The following is an 18792-nucleotide window of genomic DNA, read 5'->3' as shown; positions in this document are numbered from 1 at the left end:
TTTTTACTGTGTTTACCCCAGTCCAACACCGGCATATCCACATCATGCATCTTTTGTCACAGGTGTGTATAAGAACATAAGAAATAGGAGCAGGAGTAGGCCATCTAGCCCTTCGAGCCTGCCCCGCCATTCAATAAGATCATGGCTGATCTAATACGCATGGTGATAACATGCCTATGGAAATGAAACTTTTTTTGCTGTTGTTGTATTAATAACAAAACCAATAGTCCATTCCATAACTGCACCTAATATTCCAGGCAAATAAATGTCTCAGAAACTTGAAATAACACTGCCACATTTGAAAATTTTAATAAAGGTATTTAGATTCCCTGTTTGTTTTGAAATGTTGTCAAAGTGCAGTATTCCTGACTGACGGAATAATGACCCAGGAAGAATTTTGTGTACGTGTTTTACAGCTGGAAATGCACTAAGCGATCAGGATTGATTTTAACATAGCAAACAATAGATGACACAGGGTTCACGTTAAAAATAATATATGGCTGCTCCTTAACTGTAAAAGCAGTATTTAACTGTAAATCATCAGAAATGTTGCAGCTTCTTGTAAGTCTCATTTTTCAACTAAGGAGGTGGTATTCAAGTGTGATAATTTTTGCTTATTTTTCATTTTCTCTGTTACTTGTAATAAAATGACATGAACAAAATTCATCTCTCAGTCACGCTGGCTGATGAAAATTTTAAATCAGGCGCAGCTGTTTTCTCCTATCATCTTTGCATAAAATGAATGAATTACTGAAATATTTGTTGTCTCTGTGCCCACACCAGGCTATTTGGCACCAAATTGAAAAGAGACAGAGGCATCAGGCAGTGGTTTGAAGTGTTAAATCCTGATTCTGCAGGATATTTTAAATGCACATTTTGCAACTATATGCCAGAGTGGGTGCATAGCCATCTTGCATTTTGTCTTCTCAGCATGTACTTAAACTTCAATTTGTTATTCATAGAATCATTACAGTGCAGGGGAGGCCATTTGGCCCATCAAGCCTGCAGTGACAACAATCCCACCCAAGCCCTGTCCCCGTAACCCAACATGTTTACTCTGCTAGCCCCCGACATTAAGGAATAATTTAGCATGGCCACTCATCCTAACCTGCACACCTTTTGGAATGTGGGAGGAGACTAAAGCATCCAGAGGAAACCCACACAGACACGGGGAGAACATGCAAACTCCACACAGACAGTGACCTGAGGCCAGAATTGAAACCAGGACTCTGATGGAGCAGTGTCGGAGTAATGTTAGTTATTGATACTGACAATAGCATTAATTTTAGCTACATTTCATATTGTAATACGCTCTAAGTATTTTAATAATTTCAGTAGGCAATAGTGCTTTTCCTGCACTTTGGAACAATCTAAACTTATTCTGCAGAGCTGCAATAAAGTCGCCATCTAGTGTCTCAGAGGAAGCAAGAACTGCCATGAAGTATTTAGTAACTGAGCTAAGAATATACACCTTTTTGGTAAGACTCATGTTACAGATGTCAAGAATCTGAAAGTTTCCGGAATCTGAAAATGTATGTAATTAACAAAAAACATTGCATAAAGGAGTAGCCAGTTTAAAATTATAATTTCCATATTTTATGTAACAAGCACAATATTCTATGGATGGCTAACAAAGCATAGTATTGGATCATTTTCTAGACTTCTAGATGAATGTTTTGAATTATTTAATAAGTAATTCCACTCATTATTTAAAATGAATCTTCCAAATTACATTTTGATTTTTTTAAACAATATTTTATAAAATTTAGCAATGTTTTTTATATTCAAGACTGTATCTAATGGTTAGCTGGAAACGATTTGCATTTTCTTTTACTTTGATATCAGAGTAGCAACTCACCTTACTCTGTTATTGATTTAAAATGTTATAACATTGAGAAGAGTTGTGCAGAATTACAATGAAGCAACTCCACTTTACATATAATTTATGAAGCAACATTTTAAGGAATGATGGGCAGTACTTGAAAAGTGGGTGGTAAAGATGCTAGTCTTGCTGCTGGGAATCATTATTGTAAAATTAATTAATGGGGTCCACAATGGCTCAGCAAGTTTTTCCGGTCAATAGCTGAACCAGACGAATGGCAAAAGCCATGGGGCTGATGCCCTAATCTGTGCTGAATTCTCTGAGCTTGTCCTGAGCAGGGGCCGTTACTTCCACTCCTGGCCTCCGTATTCGCAAGCCTTCGGATCTGAGAACTGGTCAAAATGCCCACTCTTGATTGCTATTGAGCAAGACCTGTTGCTAATGATGTTGGGGAATCAGTGACCATGCTCTGCTCTGAATGCACAGCTGATCAGCCAGCCACCACTCTCAATTGAAGGTTCACATTTGTTTGATGCTTAGTTGAGCAAGATAGCATGGGATAAGCAACACCAAAAAGCAGGTAACATCTTCAGATTAGGAGGGCTAAGATTAACTAGGTGAAAAATTAATTTACTGATCTATAGTATTGTGTCTTTTATTAGTTTAAAATTTAAGTTTTTTTTTAAGAATTAACTGTCCTATTTCTTCTGGTACCTATTAAAAATACAATTATGGCTTTTGAGATGGGTTCGCTGGGGAACGATTCCTGATAAATATCAGGGCTGATTTTTAAAAAGAGTGCAATCTTTGCAAAATGGATCATTCTCTCTCTTGGTGCATTGATGTGTTTTGACACCTTTTATGTTAAATGAAAGCTTTTTCATAAAAATAATTCCCCCCCATGACCCAGGAATCTGGGGTGGGGGAAATGATCAAATATACCTAATGTGCAGCTAATCAAATGACACCTGGAAGTGAGAGACTAAGGGCAAAATCTTACAGCTATTCACGCCAGCAGGATTTTTTGGTCCTGCTGCAGTGCACCGAGATTTGGCTGGGCACCAAATACTCCGTCCTCGCTTGCAGTGGCAGCAGGACATTCTGGGGCAATAAAGAGGCTGCCTGATGTGAGGAAGTTAAATTGCTGCATTAACTCTGCTGCAAAGTGCTTGAAGCTCGCTCTGTAACTGTCACTTGAGTTTAGTTCCTGACAACTGACTGAAATTTGAAGCCACTGCTGAAATTCACGGCGTTTCATTGTTCTAATTTAAGCCAGCGGTTGAGGCACTTTTTGTAACTAGAACAAACATGACATGTGTCATCAGAGTTCCATATCACACATGTTTCCTATCTGTTCAACACAGAATCCCTTTGCCACTGATGCCAGGAAGGAAAGCCACAGTTAAGACACTAGTTACAGAGAAGGAAGGCAGAGAGAGGGTGTAAGGCATTAAAGGGTAATAAGGCAAAAGTACTTCTCTAACTTACAATTACTGTGTGTCAATATACAAACATGTTACTTGGCTGCAACAGATTTTAGTCCAATTACATAAGCTGTAGTCATGAGAAATGACAATAAACATGATGGAATTGGCACTGTTTATATATCTTTAAACAAAAACTAATGATCTACCTTGCTCGTTTACCAGAGATCACCAGATAAAACATACAATAAGGTTTCTGTGTATAATTGTTAGAGGGCATTTATATAATGCTTCCATATATTTAGCTTTAAGTGTCTATAAAAAAAGGGAAGAAGTGAAATGGAGCATGTTTTTGTTTTTGAAAAATAAATATTTTGTTACCAAATAGTTGTTCACATAACATCTTCAAAAGTCATGTTTACCACTGATCTCATCTCGTGTTTACACTTCAGTATCACTTTAATCCTTTGCCACGTACTTAACTATTTGTTTTAACAATGTCTTTGAAGGTTAAATCTAACAAGAATTTGTTTAATGGCAAATAATCTCAATAGAAAGGAATGTTCCACACGGATCTGAAATCATCTCTGAGTATTTCATATTGAAAGGACCTAATTCTTGCTACCATTTTTATTGGCCCATGCAAGTGCCACAAAGAGCAGGTATAAGTGTCTTGCTATCGGGCAATACCTACGCTAGTATTAATGAGAAAGAAACTTCCCAGCAAAGTTAAGGGTCATTCTTCATCTCTAGTGATTTACTCCCATTTAATGCTAATCTTCAATACTGTACCTGCGAGGATTGACCATGTCAGGAACTTTGAAAAAAATTTGTCTCAATGCATTTAGTATACAGCTGATTAAACAATTGAATCACCTCTGAGATACGATACTGATTTTTCTTGACTTTCGCTGTATAAAGTGTTGCTTTTGACTGCTGCACTAAAAGAATAATCATACGGCAAATCATTCCTTTTGTTTTCATTTGCCTAGACTCCAAGCTCTGGAATTCTCTCCCAAAACCTCTCCACCCCTTTACCTTACATTTTTCCTATAAGGTGCTCCTTAAAACCTATCTGTTGACCAAGGGTGGCACAGTTCAATTGCCAGCTTCGGTCACTGTCTGTTGGAGTTTGCATGCTCTCCCCATGTCCACGTGGGTTTCCTCCGGGTGCTCCGGTTTCCTCCTACAGTCTGAAAGACGAGTTGGTTAGGTATATTGACCGTGCTAAATTCTCCCTCAATGTACCTGAACGGACCTTTGGAGTGCAGCAATTAGGGGATTTTCACATTAACTTCATTGTAGTGTTAATGCAAGCCTACTTGTGATTAATAAATAAATTTTCACTTTAAGCTTTTATTCATCTGATCTAATTTCTCTTTTTGTGGATCAGTATCGCACTTTGATTGATAATGCTTCTGTGAGGTGCTTTGAGAAGTTTTATTTTGTTAAAGATGCCATATAAATACAAGGTGTTGTTATAAGCATTCAGGTATGGGGAATAAGGAGAGAGATTTTAATTGGCTACAGATGTCATATAGAATCATAAAATGCTACAGTACAGAAGCCTAACATTTGGCACATCAACCCATGTGTTTGTCTTTTAAGCCATCTAGTCTAAAATCTCTCTCCTTGTTCCCCATACCTAAATACTTTTCTAAACATCCTTTTAATTCTGTTTGAGATCATTTTAAAATTGTGTGTTTTTGTAATCATCTTACCAATCAGTGGAAACAATCTATCACTATTTTCCTTATTACCCCTCATAGTCCAAGCGCCTCTGTCAGATCACCTTTAACCTTCTCAGTTCGCAAAAAAAAGGTCATAGCTGCTTAGATCTCTTGATAGAGCAGACGCAGCACGGTTTCGTTAAGGGGAAGTCGTGTCTGACAAATTTATTGGAGTTCTATGAGGATGTGTCTAGGGCGGTGGATAGAGAAGAGCCGGTGGATGTGGTCTGTCTTGATTTTCAGAAGGCGTTTGACAAGGTACCTCACAAGAGGTTATTGCAGAAGGTAAGGGGGCATGGAGTTGGGGGTAGGGTGTTAGCGTGGATAGAGGATTGGTTGTCAAATAGGAGGCAGAGAGTGGGGGTTAATGGGTGCAATTCGGATTGGCGGTTGGTGACTAGTGGAGTGCCCCAGGGGTCGGTGCTGGGGCCTCAGCTATTTACCATTTATATAGATGATCTGGAGGAGGGAATTGAGTGTATGGTGTTGAAATTTGCTGATGACACCAAGATTGGTGGAACGGCAAATTGCGCGGAGGGTGTGGAGAGTCTGCAGAAGGATCTAGATAGGCTGGGCGAATGGGCCAGGAACTGGCAATTGGAATTTAATGTTGGCAAGTGCGAGGTGGTCCACTTTGGTAGGAATAATGGTAGGAAGGACTATTACTTACGTGGCGAAAAACTGCAGCAGGCGACGGTGCAGAGGGACCTCGGGGTCCTTGTGCATGAGTCGCAAAAACCCAGCCTACAGGTGCAGCAGGTGGTCAGGAAGGCGAATGGGATGCTGGCCTTCATAGCGAGGGGGATTGAATATAAAAGTAGGGAGGTCTTGCTGCAGCTGTGTAGGGCATTGATGAGGCCGCAGCTGGAGTACTGTGTGCAGTTTTGGTCGCCGCACTTACGCAAGGATATTTTGGCCTTGGAGGGAGTGCAGAGGAGGTTTACTAGGCTGATACCGGAGTTGAGGCGGTTGAGCTATGAGGAGAGGCTGAATAAACTAGGCTTGTACTCGTTAGAGTTTAGAAGAATGAGGGAGATCTCATTGAGACGTGTAAGATGATGAATGGGATGGATAGGATAGAGGTGGAGAGACTCTTCCCGCTCAGAAAGGACAGTAGGACTAGGGGGCAGAGCTTCAAGATAAAGGGGGGGCGGTTTAGAACAGAGTTGAGGAGGAACTTCTTCACTCAAAGGGTGGTGAATCTCTGGAATTCTCTGCCCATTGAAGTGGTGGAGGCTGCCTCGCTAAATATTTTTAAGACGTGGGTTGATGGGTTTTTGATAAGTGAGGGGATTAAGGGTTATGGGGAGAGGGCAGGAATGTGGAACTGAGCCACGACAGATCAGCCATGATCTTATTGAATGGCGGGGCAGGCTCGAAGGGCTAGATGGCCTACTCCTGCTCTTATTTCTTATGTTCTTATAACCACTTGGTGATCTCGTGGAAATCTAAACTCTGTCAGTTCCATTGCTATATATCCTTTAAAGGGATATGCCTGGAACTGTACATAATACTCCAGCTGAACACTACTGTGGACAAGTACTTCCTTTTGTATTCTGTGTTTTTAGATGCAACTCCCACTTTATGAGCATATGATGTGCATGCATTTGGCCCCTCTACTTCACTCTTAAATATCTTGTGTTGCCCCACCACTTTACATCTTATTTATCAACATTGGAACTACATCTGCCACTGATTTATTTATCCTTGTCTTCCTATCTGGCAACTTTCCCACAATTCTCATCATACTTTGCAAAATTTATAGTCATAGAATCCCTGCAGTGCAGAAAGAGGCCATTTGGCCCATTGAGCCAATCATCACATTTAACTACATTCTCCTCCACTTACATTGCAGGTCAAGTGTATATAAATAATAAAGAAAAACAGTCTAAATACATTTGTATATCACCTCTTAACCATTTTGCCTTCTGATCAATTTAATATCCTTGTGGTCACATTCGCCTTGATTACGTTTGTTGCCATCTTTGGTACTGGTGTCTTGTGCTTTTAAAAAATAAGAAAAGTTGCACCCAATTTAAGCTCCTTTTTGGTGGCAACTGCTGAATGGCTCCTCTTAATTGAGTTTTCTTCAAGTGCTTGCTAATATTGTTCTGTGTCTATATATATATGTTGTATACGAGAGAAGCCCAATGGACCTTCACTGTTCTTAATTTATAATTCCTTCATCCGTACCTTGGTTACTTCCAGACGTAACTATTCCAATGCCCCCATTATACACATCTCTTAAATCTCAGCTGGAACTCAGCTGTCCCTATTGTATCCTGCACAAAATCCTCATCATTCTGACCTTCTTTGGTTACATTTGACAATTTTTTCTTCCGTTCAATCAAGATATTGCTGCTCTTTCAAATCATTTTTCTCTCTTGAAGCTTTCATGCCTTTTTTCTTCTCTCTTTTTCTGTTCATGCAATCAGTGATGCTATTGCCATGTTCCCAAATAACCTCTGTCCTAAGTCACCAAATTGTCTATATCGCACCCAGAACCAAATTAAGTGGGGATTCTTATTTGCTGGAGGAACCAACGCATTGGTTGAGGCACAGCATGTTGCAACTCGCACCACAAGCATTTTTGTTATCCCTTTATTTATTCCCTTCCTGTCACCTACCTACTTCCTAGCCATTTTTGCTGCCCCACCGTGGGTCTTCCTAAATGGCAGCCCTACTCTTCCCACCACGAGTCTTGATCCTAATGTTGTCCCCCCAGATTTTCGCTGCCCTTCGCCCTCTCTGTTGTACCATTTTTCCAGACTGTGTTCAAGAACAACACAAAAAGTAGAGAACAAAAAGTGATGTGCAAGCAAGGATGCCGTGAGAAAAATGTGTGACAGCTATACAAAAAGAAAATGAGTGGATAGCAAACAAAAGGGAGAGCGTACAAACAGATTAGTCACTACCAAAACAGCGGAGATACTGTTTGAAGAGACGATTATTATTGCCACTGGAGATCAACTATATTATATGTTTCTTTGTATAATGCTCCTGTCATTATAAAATGCTACATTCACTGGCTTGTCACTACCGATGCCATGGAGACTCACCAGGGTACAGTAGCCTAGTGGTTATGCTACTAGGCTAGAGGTTGAGTTCAAAATTCCCCACATGGCAGATTGAGCAATTGAATGCAGTTAGTCTGGTAATTGATGAGCTAATACTGGGGAAAACAACCACAAATCTAATGGGTCGCAGTCAAAAAAAAAGTTCAATTGGTTCATTAATGTTCTTTAGTCAAGGACTTGCCATCCCTATCTGTTCTCCCCGAGATGTGATTCCAATCCCTCAGTGCAACTATCAGTGGACGTTAAGAGACTCATTGACATCCCAAAAAAAATTAGAGTAATAAATATGACAAAATGTATAAATGACTTGCGCTGAATTGTGTTCCTATTTGTAAATAAGAATGACCACGTTTTGATCAACGTATCCTCATTTATGAAATGTGTAACTATCTTTTATTTAAAATCAATTTTAGAAATTTATTTTCCACTGTTATTTGAATTCAAAGTTTGATTATATAGCTGGTCCAGTCTTGTTACAAAAGTGTGTATTCATAAATTCAAATCTTTTAGACTGTGTATTCCTGCTTGTATAGCTTATGTTTGGAAATTGTGGACATATTTATAAATCCTTACTAATAAATTAAAAATTCAATAGTTACTTTGATTCATCTCAGAAAAAAGAGCAATTCATTTATAATTTGTTTAAAACAATATTGCTCCCAGATAAATTCTCATTGTTTGCAACATTCTGTCATTTTGGTAAATTTGGGGTTTTCTGTGTTGTATGTGTACGTTAACTGGACAATTATGGATTAAAGTGGAGTGATGCTGAATCTTTGAACAGGTAAAACAAGCCAAGATAACTGCAGTGAAAGGCTGCTAATTCAGACAGGCTGTTAAACCAAGCAGAGCTTCAATAATAAACAGATGTGAGTCACCAAATATAGCATGCTTTACTCTTCAGTACAATGGGGCATAAAATTAAATGATAGTGTATTAGCAGAGATACAATTTGCAGGTCAAGTTGTAATAGTAACCTTTCACGGAGAAAATTGGAAATGAATCTTTGAGTATTGAATCATTTGCAGCTGACAACATCCTGTGCAAAAGTTATTCTACCACCAAAAAAAATTATAGTATTGTAATTACAATGATTTTACTGACTAACTTTTAAACACGCAAATGAGCGTGCAGAAATTACTTAAGCCTACCCAATAAGCAAAGTTATAGGAGGGAAAAAAATATAAATTCAGAGACCTTCATCTTGATTGATGTGACACAGAAATGCTGGTTTAGATCTTGGAAAATGATTAAATTATTGGAAAGAAAAGCTTAAAATTCTAACCTTGTCATATTTAGCTGCTGTTTGCAAAAATGCTGCTTTAGGAGAAGGTCGCATAAAGTGGACCATTCATGAAGTTAATCGCATTAGCTCAGACATGTTAAGTAGCAAGGGGTTTTATTGCGTGCTTTTCAGTTTTAATTATGGTAAATACATTTTGTTGTATTGGAAATCTGAGCCCTGTCTTGGTATTTTGATCGGCTACTAATCGATCTTGCTCAATAACCTGCTTATGTTTTTGGGTGAACATGTTCCAAGAATTTGCATGACTTTGATTAACACCATGCTATGTTTAGCACGTGATCTATGAGGTCATTTCCTTTTCTGCTAAACTGACAAGAAACATTGAGTGTTCTGTTGTAGATCAAAATGCCATTTCAGCTGTTTCAACATAATGAGTCCCAAAAGGAATAAACTTATTGTTGGTTGGTACGCTTAAAATTGTTATTCTTCGAATATCAAATGATAATTGATTCCTTTTATATTCCCAGGGGAATATCATTATTTTTAACTTGGGTATTAGTTTTGAGTCGTCCTAACCCTTCAATAAACTTGCTGTGAAGAATTCTGTTTATTTTGTATTAAAGCATTTAGTTGTCTTCAGTCAAGTGATATATGTTCTGACACTTGACCTCATTTAGATATCACCATCGACCTTGTGTGGGTGTCTTCAGTGCACCGGGCAGAAAATTGTGATTGACCTTTGACCTTTGATCTTTGTTTAGGTGGCCCTTGTACAGTGGACGCAAAGTGTGGGCCTGACATTGGTGAGCAGGGATCTTTCATCTATGCAGCTGAAGACCCCTGGTGGACAAATCCTTCCATTCATTATTCTACAGGTTTTTCCATTTACATCTGAAAGCAAAAGAATGGGCATCATTGTCAGGGTGAGTCTCATAACTTAAAGTGTAGACAAAAATACATTGGAACATTAAAATATGTTAAATCCTGTCAAATGGTTTTCAGCTGAAGCTCGTTTGCAGCTTTTGGTCAACATAGGAAAGTGTTAGCACGCTTGTCTGAATGTAGAGTTTACTTATTAATCACAAGTAGGCTTACATTCACACTGTAATAAAGTTACTGTGAAAATCCCACTCTGGTACCTGTATGGGTACACTGAGGGAGAATTTAGCATGGCCAATGCACCTAACCTGCACATCTTAGGACTGTGGGAGGAAACTAGAGCACCCGGAGGGAACCCATGCAGAATCGGTGAGAATGTGCAAACTTCACACACACAGTGAGCTAAGCCAGGAATCGAACCTGGGTCCCTGGTGCTGTGAGGCAGCAGTGTTTAACCACTGTGTCAACTATTATCACGTGCCAAAGGCATGGTAGATGTTTATGGCTGCTCCTACCATAAACAACCTAAAAACAAGCTATAATACCAATACAACACAGTGCTACGTATGACACAAAGCAAACATAAGACATTACATCTGCTGGTAACAAAGGCACTAGAGATAAATGTGAAATGCAAATGTGAATAAGAAAACTGTGCATCAATAAGTGGAAAAGAAAGGGCTTGTAGAGCCAAAAGTCAAAGCTGTTTGAGTCTTTCATAGTTTGTTGAATAACTTGCATCAATGAGCTTCTGTTATTTTCCTTTATAGGTCATAACATTGTTAAAATCCTTTTAAAATGCTGTGGCCTCACAGAATTACAAATGTTGTTTTTGGCATATTTGGTCATGGGTGAAGTAAACGCCAAAAATGTCAAATTTTCAGAACAATAACCTCTTTGTTCCAGAAACCTTCCTCCCCTCTTCTCTTGCATCCCTGCCCCAATCTTAAATTTTTGTCTTGTTTCCAGAATGTGCAGTTTCATGTTGGTGCAGGTAGCTCTACAGCATCCCCCTAATGACCATTCTGTATATGTGGTCCTAGATTGTGTATGCTCCCACATCTTTCTTTGATTTGATTTATTATTGTCACATGTATTAGCATACAGTGAAAAGAATTGCTTCTTGTGCACTATACAGACAAAGCATACTGCAGGTAGAGAAGGAAAGAAGAGAGTACAGAATGTAGTGTTCCAGTGAAGGCTAGGAAGTAGAGAAAGATCAATTTAGTGTGAGCTAGGTCCATTGAAAAGTCTCTTTACCAGCAGCAGTTAGTTGCTGGTGAACAGAAACTCTGCTAGACAGTGATGAGGGGTTTTGATTTGGTTCTGTGCCTTATCTGGAAATCAGGCAAGTAATGACATACCCTGAATCGTCAAGAAAGTACAACCTGATTATGGAAATGGTGAGCAACAAGCATTGCGAACGCACTCATGCGTTAGAATCCAAGCGTGTAACTGGCATCATAGGAATTAACGGAGAATTAACTTCCTTTTCAGTCCCAGATGCCAATGATTAGCCTGACCAGAAAATATCAATATCGGTTCCCTGATTCTTTCATGGGATATGGTATTGCTAATAAGGCCACCGTTTGTTGGCCATCCCTAAATGCCCTTGAACTGAGTGGCTTACTAGGCCAATTTGGATGGCAGTTAAGAGTCAACCACATTGCTATGGATCTAGTGCCACATGGAGGCCAAACCAGGTAAGGATGACAGATATTTTGCACTTTATTAGTAAACAGGATAGATTTTTACGATAATTGATGATGCTTCCATGATCACCATTACCAAAAATAACTTTCGATTCCATATTTTAATAATAGAAGTTAAATTACACTAGTTCCTGTGATGGAATTTGAACCTACGTCCTCAGAGCACTAACAAGCTTCTGGATTATTAGTCCAGTGTCATTGCCACTGTGCCACCACCATCTCTCCCAAAGTTGTCCACACATTAACAGTCAGTTAATAGAGTCTTACTGGTTTAGAATTTGGGACTGGACATAATGTGACAGCAGGGTTACTTTTATAGACCAATTGTACAGTTCTGCTTTACCGGAAATGGCAAGCGGTTATCGCAGTTCAGGATAAGGAGAGAATCCACCATGGTCACTCAATAGCTATGATGTAATGTCGGTGTTGGAGTGAGGTGGGCACAGTAAGAAGTCTCACACCATTCATGTTGGTGCGGGTAGCTCTACAGCATCCCCCTAATGACCATTCTGTATATGTGGTCCTAGATGGTGTATGCTCCCACATCTTTCTTTGATTTGATTTATTATTGTCACATGTATTAGCATACAGTGAAAAGAATTGCTACTTGCGCACTATACAAACAAAGCATACCGCAGGTAGAGAAGGAAAGAAGAGTACAGAATGTAGTGTTCCAGTGAAGGCTGGGAAGTTGAAGTCCAACGGATTTATTTGGAATCACGAGCTTTCAGATGACGGAGCAGTACTCTGAAAGCGCGTGACTCCAAATAACCTCTTACTAAACAGCTAGAAAGGGAAGAGGAATAAAAAGAGGTAGTTAGTCTGGTACAACTTTTTAAGATGAAGCTCTGAATTTCCAATGTAAACTTTGATATTTTACTTTGATGCTTAGGATGATTCTTCAGGGGAAATCACATTCTATATGAAAGGAGCTGATGTGGCAATGTCAAGCATCGTACAGTACAATGATTGGCTGGAAGAAGAGGTAAGGACAAGTTAAAATTAGATGTACTGATGTAGAAATTAACACAAATATAATGCAGAAAACATTCCTTGCACCTGACCAGGTAGACCCAAGCTGCAAATTGGGCCTTGATGTCACTCAGAGTCTGATGAGTATACTGTGAACAGTTTTTTCCTGTGTTCTTGAGTGGCCCGAGTTATCCTAGATCTGACCTGGCCCAGCCCAAATTACCTGACGCAAAAACTGGCAAGATTCAAAATCTGGCGCAGATTTGGTCTCCAGGTTGCTGGCTTTGAGACACTGTACCTGGGAGGTTTTCAAAAGAGTGTTAACCAGGGTTCAGGGTAAGCACGCTCCTCTAAGAGTGAAGGGCAAGGCTGGCAGAAGTAAGGTTCCCTGGATGACTTGGGATAATGAGGTCTTGGTCAAGAAAAAGGTGGAGGCACAAGACATGCATAGGCAGCTGAGATCAAGTGAATCCCATGGAGTATAAGGGGTGTAGGAGTAGAGTTAAGAGAGGAATCTGGAGGGCTAAAAGGGGACGCAAGATTATTTTGGCAGATAAGGCAAAGGAGAATCCAAAGAGCTTCTATAAATACGTAAAGGACAAAAAAAAATAAGGGAGAGAGTAGAGCCTCTGGATTTGGATGAGAATATAGGAAGCATGGTTAGTAAGTTTGCAGGTGACACCGTGATTGATGGCATAGTGGACAGTGAAGAAGGGTATCTTGGACTGCAATGGGATCTTGATCAATTGGACTAGTGGGCAGAAGGAGTTTAATTTAAATATATGTAAGGTGATGCGTTTTGGTAGATTGAACCAGGGCAGGACTTACTCAGTTAATGGTAGGGCACTGGGGAGAGTTACAGAGCAAAGAGATCTAAGGATACAAGTTCATAGCTCCTTGAAATTGGAGTCGCAGATGGACACAATAGTGAAGAAGACATTCAGCATGCTTGGTTTCATTGGTCAGAATATTGGATACAAGAGTTGGGACATCTTGTCAATGTCGTACAAGACGTTGGTAAGGCCATACTTGGAAGACTGTGTACAGTTCTGGTCAGCCTATTAGAGAAAAGATATTATTAAACTAGAAAGAGTGAAGAAAAGATTTACTGGGAAGCTTCTGAGACCTGATGGTTTGAGTTATAAGGAGGGGCTGGATAAACTGGGACTTTTTCCCCTGGAGTGTAGAAGGCTGAAGGGTGATCTTATAGAGATTTATAAAATAATGAGAGGCATAGATAGGGTAGATAGTCATAACTTTTCCCAAAGGTAGGGGGGTCTAAAACTAGAGGGCATAGGTTTATGGTGAGAGGGGAGAGATAGAGAGGATCCAGAGGGGCAGTTTTTTCACAGAGGATGGTGAGTTGTCTGCAACAAGCTGCCAGAGGTAGTAGAGGCAGGGTACAATTTTGTCTTTAAAAAAACATTTAGACGGTTACATGAATAAGATGGGTATAGAGGGATTTGGGCCAAATGTGAGCAATTGGGACTAGTTTAGGGTTTTACAAAAAAGGAGCAGCATGAACAAGTTGGGCCGAGGGGTTTGTTTCCATGCTGGAAATCTCTGACTTGACCTGTACTTTGTAGTTGGCAGTGCCCTTCATTTATAAGATGCTTTCAGACAATTTGTTTTGTTCAGTGGTTAGCTGTAGACAGCCATTAAAATGTGATTGCTTTGTACAATTAATTCTAATACCCCCTACTTTAACTTGCTGGTAATTGCAAAGCCATATACTTCCCAGCAAAATAAACAAGTTTTGTTTGGAAATATGACCTTGATGGGAAAGAAAAGACTATCTGGTCCATCCAGCCTGTCCCACATCACACTGGTTGCAACATCGTGATTAAACGCTTATTTCCACCCCCCCGCCTCATTCCCATTTCCCCCAGCAATGAAGCCCATCATCTGATCCTTCAATTCCTTTGCAGTCTAACCGTTGACCAGTTAGACTGCAGCTTCAACAAAGTGTCATTGGGACTTGAAATGCCAGCACTTTTGTTCTCTCCTTATAGATACTGCCAGACCCGAGATTTTCCAAAATTTTCTCTTTCGGTTTCAGATTCCAGCATCCGCAGTAATTTGCTTTTATTTATGCTGAACACTCAATTTCAATTTATAGCTCCATTCTTATGAATATATTTTGACCCTACTAATTTATTATTATTAGTAAGCATGTGTGTGTAATCATGTGGTCTACACTGATCATTTTTTAAAGATGTACATATTTTGGATAAATATCTATGAAGACCTTGAAAGACACTAGAGAAACCTGCAGTATTTATGATTAAGCATCTTTTTATCTTTACTTTCACAGTGTGGGAACATGGCTAGGGAAGGACTACGGACGCTTGTAGTGGCCAAAAAATCCCTAACAGAAGAACAGTATCAGGATTTTGAGGTATAATCATATTCCCTGCTGCAGCAAGCGTCTCAAAATAGATCTTGCTCACCAAAATAACTTGCAATGTTCTGTGCCATTCACAAATAGATTTTCCCAAGTTTGCGTTGAGAGGACATTTAGTAAAGCAGAATTTTCTCTCTCTCCACTAACAGTCCAAAGTTTTACCAATGCTTATTTAAATGGACCTATTTTCAAAACATTGCCCATCTTCCACATTCCCTCTCACTACCTTTTTTTCCAGGAGACAGGAATTTCCCGCAGGGTTGCAGTTTAATCATTGTCGTAAACACTGCCGTAGCGCATCCTAGTAGCAATCCTTCATGTGTAAATGTCAGCAAGTTATTCAACAAGATGTGCAGCAAGTTTAATCTGTTTCTGCCTTCACCTTGCTTTCCATCCACATGTACTTTCCTATAAAAGGCCAGTGCATAACAAATAACAGTGGGGGGAAACACTGGCTGACCTATCTTCTTCATAACCTCCACTGCTGAGACTAACTGTAGTACTTCTGTTGTAGCCCCAGTTTGGATCAACCAACTTTAAAACAGACCAGGATTAAAACCATAGATCTTCATGGTCTTTATCATCTAGTAACACCCCCAGCTTGTAGTGATAAGCGAATTGGTGACTGACATTTCCTTTACACCTCCAGTCCTGAATAATGACTACAGAGATCAAACAACAGACGAAGTCCACTTCACAGCTCTCTTACAGATGGCACATGGATGTAAACAAGTTTATTTATTGTCACAAGTAGGCTTACATTAACACTGCAATAAAGTTACTGTGAAAATCCCCTAGTTGCCACACTCTGTTCAGGTTCACTGAGGGTGGATTTAGCATTGCCAGTACGCCTAACCAGCACGCCTTTTGGAAGTGGGAGGAAACCGGAACACCTGGATGAAACCCACACAGACACAGGGAGAACATGCAAACTCCACACAGACAGTGACCCAAGCTGGGAATTGAACCCAGATCCCTGGTGCTGAGAGGCAGCAGTGCTAACCACTGTTGCATTGAAGCTGGACAAATTCCATACACCTAAACATCAGATGGAGTTGGAAAAAAGTAGTGCCGACCCTCAGCAGGATCTGTGTTTGCTCAGAAATGGACACTCAACCCAAGCCTGTGAGCCAGAACAGAGAGCTACTGAAGTTATTTTTCAAGTCCTGAATAGCAGAGCTGTAGCCTTGGGAAGCAGCCAGCGTGAGTCGTCCTCCAGCTGAGTGGAGATTACATTGGTCATGCTTGCCGAGGAAGGACACGTTGTTGGATCTTTCCGACTGTTAGTATCACCCAGTCAGCTGAGCTTTCTGATTTAAATGAAAGGTACAATACTGTCAGAGAGGCCCCAAAACTTTGACTTTAAACATGTTCCTTGAGAAATCTAAGAATCCTGATGGCAATTGTGTTGATGAATGCTAGGAAGGTCTCACGTCAGGCAACAGTTTGCATGATGATAGGCCCGCCAGCCACTTCAATCTATTATATGCCCAATAATACCCATTTTCCCTTATCTCCAGAGATTGCTAAATCTAGGCTTGTAAGCTTGCTGTTACTTCTACCTGTCCGCTATTCCTGTAACTGTCTCAAAATTATGAAAGTACAGCTTCTTACAACCCATCTCTACTGTGGAGTTTGATTTGGTTCTGAATAAGCTGCTGTCAGATCTTCAAAGTGGGCTCTGGTATGCTTGAATTAGTTGCTTTTTAAGATTTAAACTAAGTACACAATGGCAAACTATAAGAGCTGTTGGTACATCTGAATTGCAGTTGCGAAAGTTGTAATTTGCTTGAAGTGGATACTCGTGCTGTGTTCTTCTTGCCCATTATTGACTTGTACTCGTTTCAAAATAAAATTGAAGTTACCCCTTATCCCACACTTAAAAAGAAATACCAATTAATGAATGCATGATGGCATTGTATTTTTATATGGAGAGAGTGGGGTGACTTGTAGTCAATGCAGGCAACAATGAATTTCCTTTGGAAACAGAGCTTTAGGTTGGAGATAATTGTTGTATTCTCCCTCAGACCAAACGTGGCCCACATATATGTCTCAAGTTCCTAAAGAATCTTGATGTATTTCTAACAGTGGTCCTGTAGCAGCTGCTTCTGAGGCTTGGATGTTTAGCTTTTTTTTTAACAGGTAAAGGCCAAATCTAAATGCACTCATTCCAATGCAAAGACAAACGGCCATCTGATTTTTAAAAAATTATTTGCGGGACATGGATTTCACTGGCTGGCCAGCATTTACTGCCCATTCCTAATTGCCCTTGAGAAGGTGGTGGTGAACTGCCACCTTGAATCGCTGTAGTCCATCTTCTGTGGGTTAACCCACATTGCTATTAGGGAGGGAATTCCAGGATTTTGACCCAGCGACTGCAAAGGAATGGCAATATATTTCCAAGTCAGGATGGTAAGTGGCTTGGAGGGAAACTTGCAGTGGTGGTAGTGTTCCCATGTATCTGCTGCCCTGGTCCTTCTAGATGAAAGTGGTCATGGGTTTGGAAGGTGCTGTCTAAGGATCTTTGGTGAATTGCTGCAGTGTGTCTTGTAGATAGTACACACTGCTGTTACTGACAGTCGGCGGTGGAGGGATTGGATGCTTGTAGATGAGGTGCCAATCAAGCGGGCTGCTTTGTCCTGCATGGTGTCAAGCTTCTTGATTGTTGTTGGAGCTGCACACATCCAGGCAAGTGGAGAGTATTTCATCACACTCCAGACTTGTGCCTTGTAAATTATGGACAGGCTTTGGGGAGTGAGGAGGTGAGTTAATCACCGCAGTATTCCTAGCCCCTGACCTGTTCTTGTAGCCACTGTTTGTGTGGTGAGTCCACTTCAGTTTCTAGCCAATGGTAATCCCAAGGATGTTGACAATGGGGGATTCAGTGATGATAACTCCATTGAATGTCAAGGGGCAGTGATTACATTAAGCTACTGGTGGTTGGTTGTATGTTCCAATCTAGTTCATTTGTTAGGCATTAATTAGAAGTCTGACTAGTTCATATTGCTGTATCTTTTTGCAGTCTTTTGTCCTGTTGCAGCCAGGTGTAAACTTTCATGCATGCCTCTGCTTCATTATTTCCTATTCTGAATAAATTATGTATGAATAATCCATTAAAATACTGCTCTTCAGAAAATCATTACTCAAATTTTAAAACATTAAAACTTCAGATATCCAATAACTAAGCATGTTATATAAAAATAAAAGCCATGCCAAGCTTTGAAGACAAAATGGTGTAAACTGGGTCAGTTACAGAGCATTCTGTAAAACAAGGGAGCATTCAATTATTTCTTGCATCTCCCAGGAGCTACATCATGGATGAGTACTAATCAGCTTAGTCATAAGTCTTGCAGGAAACAGAAGACTTGATCATGTAAATTAATCACAAAATAAATGCACACTCGACATTGAAACACCACACCCATAGCCTTATAAGCCATTCATCAAAGTTCAATGATTGGCTTAAATAAACACTTTGCTGATTATTCTTAAATATTGGATTGCAATAGGACAGGTGGAGAAAAAG

At 40.0% G+C, this 18792-nt stretch overlaps 1 protein-coding gene across 1 annotated transcript in view; it reads left to right on the top strand.

The window, feature by feature from the left end:
* atp9b (ATPase phospholipid transporting 9B) overlaps window positions 1-18792 on the top strand; it is a 290399-nt gene that overhangs the window by 240103 nt on the left and 31504 nt on the right. The window contains exons 16-18 of the mRNA XM_080193897.1: window positions 10061-10222; window positions 12783-12875; window positions 15177-15260. Of these exons, the coding sequence (XP_080050023.1) occupies window positions 10061-10222; window positions 12783-12875; window positions 15177-15260 (339 nt within the window). The remainder of the gene's footprint in view (window positions 1-10060; window positions 10223-12782; window positions 12876-15176; window positions 15261-18792) is intronic.

This window comes from Carcharhinus amblyrhynchos, chromosome 8 (genome assembly GCF_965287045.1).
Source record: "Carcharhinus amblyrhynchos chromosome 8, sCarAmb.v2.hapA, whole genome shotgun sequence".
NCBI lineage: Eukaryota > Metazoa > Chordata > Chondrichthyes > Carcharhiniformes > Carcharhinidae > Carcharhinus > Carcharhinus amblyrhynchos.
Note: the sequence above shows the minus strand (reverse complement) of the source record. Positions and strands in the feature narration are given on the sequence as shown.